Genomic DNA, 7,292 nt, shown 5'->3' on the forward strand with positions numbered 1-7,292 from the left:
AAATTCAATCGCTGTGCTTCAAAAGACGTTTCTAAGATCGTGACAGGTGACGAATCATGGATATATTCGTATGAGACCGAAAGTAAGCAGCAGTCGACTGTATAGTTATTCCAACAAAGTTGCAACAAAGTGACAAAAGTTTCTCGCGCACGAAGTACTTTAAAGAAAATGGTGGCCTGTTTCTTGGGGAAAATTGGTCATATTGCAACAAAAGGATCGTAGAGCAGTAAATTCTGATTGGTACATAACCAGTTCTTTGCTAGAAGTCTTCGGTGAAAAAAGGAAAACAAACAAGAGACGCCGGATTGTTCTTCATCATGACAATGCGAGCTCTCAAACAAGAGAATATTTGAGCATTCGAAACATCGAATTGATGAGTCATCCGCGCATAACTTGGCACCCAATGACATATTTTTGTTCCTATCCGTGAAGAATAAACTGCGTAGTCAACAATTTTCATCGCCCGAAGAAGCTAGTGAAGCGTTCAAAAATCATGTTTTGAAGATACCTCTTTTGGAATGGAATGAAAGCTTTGAAAATTGGTTTAAGCGTAAGTAGTATAACTGAAATTTCCTTCTTGTCATAGCTTTTATATCTGAGAATAATCATTCAATATTATAATTAAATAAATTAAAATTCATCTAGACTTTCAATAAATATATTTAAAGAATTTCTTGATAGAAGACCTATTCCGATGATTTTAAATATATGTTTGAGTATGCGTTTCTGAAGTAATTGAATTCACTTTGTTGCTGAATCTTGATTGTTTGAAATGTAAAGGCTCTTTATTAAATTAAATAATATTTTAATCAAACCTCCTTTAAAGACTTCTTAATGAAGAAAAGCTATATATTTCGAACTCCCCTATCGTTTCCAAAGTATCTCAAGACTTTAGGCATCTGAAGACAAAAAAGAATATAATATTACCTTATTAAACTTATAAACTTCTACATATACTCATCCTCATGCATATACATTAGGGTTAGTTATTAATGATAACCACGGAACTATACATAAAACACATCAACTGATGTGCGAAAATGGTCGACAGTATTAAGTTTAACCCATTTTGCAAAATTTTTGCAACAAATCTATAGCAATCGTTATTCTGCAGACCCTGTACGTTCAGGTATAATCGGAATTGCCCTTTGGGTATAATCGTCTATTGCTGGCCGATTCGTTATTATGTATACCTGATGTTATATGTTATACTTATAACATTCTTTAGTTAAAATAACAATTTTAACTAAAGAATGATATATACACATTTTATAGGTTACAAGAGTAGAAGTACAAAAGTAAATAAATAAACAACAATGATAAAAACACATTAATATTATTGGGATTTAACGAATATTCATGGAAAATTTTATAGTATAAATTATCGAAATCATTATTCCGTTCATTGAAATCAACCAAGGCACACAATGTAATTTTTTAAGAACTTTTGCTTACATACCGTATTACTTCTACTTTTTTCTTCATCAGATTCGTGAGTATAAGCCTTGAATATATAATGACATTAAATATATTATAACATATAATTACCAACACCTAAGTTATTTTCAATTTGCTTGTTAGAATGTCTATCTACGATTTTTTTAGTTGTATCTAATTCATAAAAGTAATTAAATTATTTTATCGATACATCACTGTACGAAACATGAACTTATTACCTATTATATAAAACCATTCAAAAAATCAAACTAACATTTGGACTTATATTTTTAAAACCAATTGTTATGGCTTTTATTACTAAATATATATTAATTATATACTCTCGGCGATAAAATGAAGATTGCCCCGCGATAATTGCGATGATTGCCGATTGCAAGTTCCGAATTTATCCGAACGCACAGGGTTTACTGAAATCTGTAGTAATATATTACGCTTTTTTCCATACTAGCTGACCCGACAGACTTCGTCCTGTCAAAAAGATTTGTAATGTGGCAGTTTTTGTGCCTACGTATTTTAAAAAATTCTCCTGAACAGAACCATCACCCTGGTGATAGGGCGTTGTGAATAAAAAATAATTAAATAAAACATATATAAGGATTGAAAAGTAAGTAATCGCTTTATTGTTAATCATGTGAATCATAATTATTATTATTATTATCATTATATTGCTTTGTGGTATACGATGTTTTTTGTTTGATTACCTGGCGCATAGATAAACAAATCTGATGGTTTTCCAACACGGGAACAGGCAACATTCAATTGACCATGTGAGAAACATGGGTTTTCTAGATTAATACCACAAACACTTAATGATTGCCCCTGGGACTTGTTTATAGTCATAGCAAAAGCAAGCCGTCAACATGTCTATAGGAAATTTGCCATTACCAATGTCAATGAGTTGTTTAGAGAATATGTTTCCAGATTGGTCATTTTGCAACTCGACACGCATATTCTTGCTTAAATGAAGTACTTTAACATGTTTCCACAAATTGGAGGACTTTAGACATGCATTGAGTTCATCAGCTGGCGTTGATCGTGGAATCACTGGCAATGTTTGACGAAAATCTCCTGCTAATAAAATCATTGCACCACCAAATCGGTTATTATTGCTACGTAGATCTTTTAAGGTTGTGTCTAAAGCCTCCAAAGATTTTTTATGTGCCATCGTGCATTCATCCCAAACAATCAATTTACATTGCTGCAAAACCTTTGCCATTGCAGAGTTCTTCGAAACGTTGCAGGTTGGAGTTTCATTGCTTTGCATATTTAATGGCAATTTTAGTGCTGAATGGGCTGTTCGACCACCTTCAAGCAAAGTTGCTGCGATTCCCGACGAAGCGAGTGCAAGTGCAATTTTATTTTGTGAGCGAATTGTTGCTAATATTAATGAAATAAAAAAAGTTTTTCCTGTACCACCAGGTGCATCTAAGAAATAAATCCCTCCAGTTTCATCATTTGTTACTTTCATAAGAGTTTCAAATACATACTTCTGTTGTTCATTTAACAGTGGAAGATTTGTTTGAATTTATTCTTTCAAAGCGTTGAGATCATACAGTCTTTCTCGATGCAACTCTTGGTTAAAAGCGTCATGCATTGGACGATTGGGCGCGGTCAGGCCTAATTGAATTAATAGTTTGTTTGACATTATCAAGCACATGTCCTCAATTGAAATCAATGCTTCATTGTAAACTTCTTCACTGATTTGTATATTTGGATTTCCCATTCTATTCCGTATTTGATACAAAATATCATCACACATATAATCTTTGTACTTCTTCCACAAATCAATTGGGTTTGATGGGAAGCATGTAGATATGATTATAGAAAACAATGTTCGTATTTGATGAGTGTGTGATGATATTACAGCATCATTGAGAGTTTGATCCCAATGAGCGTCATTTTCAAGCAATTGCAAACGTTGACAGGCTTCTCTGTAGGATCCACACAATTCACCATCAACAGTTCGTAACTGTTGGAATGATGTTGGGCCACGTACATTGACTAATAGCAGTCGTAAATAAAAACATTCATCATTGCTTGGATGTACTGAATAAATCCGGCCAATCACATCGGTGGAATATACATCTGTATATCCTGGAACTGGTTTTCCTTGTTTCCGTCGTATAAATCTCCTTGAGGATTGATTCCAGGTATAATATTTTGGCATTTCAGAATATAGCAATGTTTGTGCGAAATCATCGTTTTGGCATGTCTCAAAAAAACTGGTTAATGTAGTAGATGGTGGCTGAGCAGCTCTTTGTACTGCGTTCTGTGCTGTAAAATACACTCTTTGTCCATTTTCTAAATGCACAGCTAAGTGAACAACAGAAGGGTGTCTCTCATGAATAGGAAAAGAAAATATTCGCCAAACTGCTTCATTACTACTGACATAGCGGCCCATTTGGTATTGGGTAACTTCATCATTAGAATTCTCTGCACCAATTCCAATCACAGCCATATCACTCCCTTTGGTTACATATTTGCAAATGTATTTAATCGATTTCACTGAATGGCAAGATTCAACGTTGATGTGTGCTTTGAATGTCTTTGATAAAATGGGTGAATATGGAACAATCCAACGATTATCTATTTCAATATCTTGTTAATTTAATTTGACAATTGTTGATTTTCCATTGTCTGCTGTCGATCTGCGACGATACAATGGATAACCGTCATTACCAGTAATTGTTTCCGATATTAATGTCCGTGGATATCGTTTTGAACATTTACCATCCATCATACACGGTGAATTTTGATTAAGAGTTCCACAGGGACCATGTATCATGTTTTTGATAACTACCTCATGCAATCCAGGATCTACTTGTACATTAGGGATTTCAGCTGATATCACTGCATCAACTTCATTTGGCCTTATCTTTTCAACCAACCAAATCAAAATGTGTGCATGTGGCAATCCTCGTTTCTGCCACTCCACAGAATACATCCAGCAGCGTGTCTCACCAAACACATTATGTTTTACGATGAAATTCATTAAAGATTTCAACTTTTGTCTAAAGACTCTGGCTGTAATATCATGACGATCAATGGATGATTTCCCAGGTAATAACTCCTGCTTAATTTCTATCCATTGCGGATTGAATGTAAATGTGATGAACAAATCTGCTGTACCATAATGACGAACATACGACATGGCATCTTGAGCATATTCGTGCATATGCCGAGGGCTTCCGATGTATGTTGCTGGAAGAATAGTCATCCGACCGACATTCTGTGCATTTCCATCAGTATTAATCGCATCTCGAAGGTGAATATACTCTTCAGATCGGAGTTTGGTTTGATTCAACCTGATGAATGTTAATCTCTCCGTTTCAATTTTAACATACATGTCATCAACATATTTGTGATATAATCGCCGACATTTCAATATGTGATTATCTGCATTTTCCCGAATCATTAGGCGGTATGAATAATAGTTCATTGAACTGACTTTTTTGTTGGTTTCAGAACCTGTAAACAGATTTTGTTTTAATAACATTCAAATATAAAATTAAAATACATAATATAGTGACTGAGATATTATCGCCATAGCTAAACTAATATTTTAGTTACCTGTAATGGGATTTATCATTTTTATTGATAAATCGTAGCCATCTTCACCTTGCCAAAATATAATGGGATATTGCAGTGCATCATATGAGCGGTGTGTTTCCTTTATAGGTTGTAATTGAAAATTCCGACGATGTAAAACAATATCACGGGATTCCAAGTTTTCTCCAACTACAACGATAGCAACTTCATCAATAGTTGGTGCATTAAAACGTCTTGTATGTTGACCTGCAGGTGTTTTATCAGCTCTGATTACAATTTTGTGATTATCGGATGGCATCAGATCCAGGGCAGTTTTAAACAATATAATCAATTGATTGTGTTGATGAAATAAAGTTTGTAATTGTTCTACAATAGACCTTTTTACTAAATTGTTATGTGCACAACGCAGATCAATTTCTTGTGGTGAATTGCCCATAAAATAAATTTGCAGGAATTTGTTGTCGCTATCTGACACTGGTAACAGTGAACCTGCTCTGTGATATATTTGCCCTTGTATCTGTAAATAAAAAAAATATTATGGTGTGGTATAAATTAATGGATTGTCAATGATCAAACTTAAATAATATTTGATCTTAAAAAGTATATATTTAGTTTTAACTAATATCTATCAAATATAAAATATAATAAAAGTGTCACTGAAACTGAATCACCATATAATATGATGACTAAGTGATATATTTCGTAATGATTAAGAAATTGAAGATTAGTAACACATCTTAACTTTGGTGACAGAAAATTTTGTTCGCTAAAATAATTATGAGTAACTGCTATAATACATACCTTGAAAGTTGGCATAAAATTTTCCCGAACTGCATTTGTTGCCCCAAATGAAGTCATTTGAAAGCAATTGTTATATTGTTGAATATGTGTCAAAAAGTGTATAGAATCTGTTCCTATTCCTGAAACCAATGAGTACAATGGTTCTGGTGGTGGATCCAATTGTATCAATTTCACTTTACCATTTGCGCAACACAATCCATTGGCATCGTTTTTGTATTTTAATGCCTTACAGTGTGAGCAAACCAAGTTCATAGAACCAATAACAACACATTGGTAGTTACTGTAGTCAATTGACACATCGTAACTGAAAGCAGCTGGATTCAAACTTGCGCGATTATTAGTTGAATGTCGCGCTCGCGCTTCACGCGTTTGTGATGTCCGAATTCTTTCACGTTCATTTCCGTCGTCACGTTCTTGTGCAGTACGATTAGATCGGTAATTAGCTTGGTTTATAGCATTTCTGGTTCTTCTACCTAAATTGCTTCGTCTTATAGGAGGCATATCAAATATAAATTATTTTTTCACTAATCACGAACTAAACAAACACTAACTAACTAAACACTCTGCACAAAACACGATATACGAATTTGTTTCGTGTATCACTTGACAATTCATCTGTCATCTGTCAAAAGTCATCTGTAACAGACAACTTTTTTTTTTTTAAATTTGATATGACTTGAACTCAAATCCTTTTAATCCGTACGAATTGTTTTATTTATTTAAAATTTTTTATTTGTTTAAAATTTAATTCAAATTTTAAATAAATAAAACAATTCGTACGGCTTAAAAGGATTTGAGTTCAAGTCATATCAAATTTAAAAAAAAAGTTGTCTGTTACAGATGACTTTTGACAGATGACAGATGAATTGTCAACTGATACACGAAACAAATTCAAACAAAAAGGGCTATTTTTAGGGTTTTTCCAGCAATAATTCTAATTTTTCTCGCCGTAAAAACCATCCCTGAACTTCAACGAACATTTTAAAAAAAGATTTGGCCAAATTGGTCCAGGCGTTGTTGAGTTATGCGCTTAGGAACATATTTTGCGATTCATTTTTATATATAAGATTATGGAAATATACCATATAAATATTATTTAAACGGTTGAGACTTGGAATACATGAGTCTACCCTAGTAGACTCATTTAATCATTAGATCTTGGAGCAATACGCGGCTTATTCTCAATGTTTTCAATACCATTTTTAAATCAAAACTGTTAACGCCTGTTATAGTTCACACAGGAGATTACCAAATTACCAAAAAAATTATTTATATAATATATTAAAGACCATATTTTTTAAAAGTAAAGCAAAACGGACGCTGTGTTAACATATCCAAAAATAAACAATTTAAATTCAAATACCCATCTACGCCACTGGCATGGGTCGTTTCTCCAACGAGTTAGCTTTAAACAAAAGACGCCAAATAATTGAGGGAAGGGTCTGGACGCCTCACCGCAATTTAAATAAACAAATTAATTGTTT

At 33.4% G+C, this 7,292-nt stretch overlaps 1 protein-coding gene across 1 annotated transcript; it reads right to left on the reverse strand.

The window, feature by feature from the left end:
• Positions 1-4,053: 4,053 nt before the first annotated feature.
• Positions 4,054-5,530, reverse strand: LOC143198317 (uncharacterized). Its single transcript, XM_076407460.1, has 2 exons — positions 5,029-5,530; positions 4,054-4,926 (listed from the first exon to the last, which is right to left on the reverse strand). Exons 1-2 carry the CDS (start codon positions 5,441-5,443, stop codon positions 4,061-4,063), a joined length of 1,281 nt encoding a protein of 426 aa, XP_076263575.1. The 5' UTR covers positions 5,444-5,530; the 3' UTR covers positions 4,054-4,060.
• Between the last annotated feature and the right edge of the window lie 1,762 nt (positions 5,531-7,292).

The sequence above is a fragment of the Rhynchophorus ferrugineus genome, unplaced genomic scaffold, assembly GCF_030347505.1.
Source record: "Rhynchophorus ferrugineus isolate W39M unplaced genomic scaffold, kcgeb_rfMv2 rfM6, whole genome shotgun sequence".
In the NCBI taxonomy this organism is placed as follows: Eukaryota; Metazoa; Arthropoda; class Insecta; order Coleoptera; family Curculionidae; genus Rhynchophorus; species Rhynchophorus ferrugineus.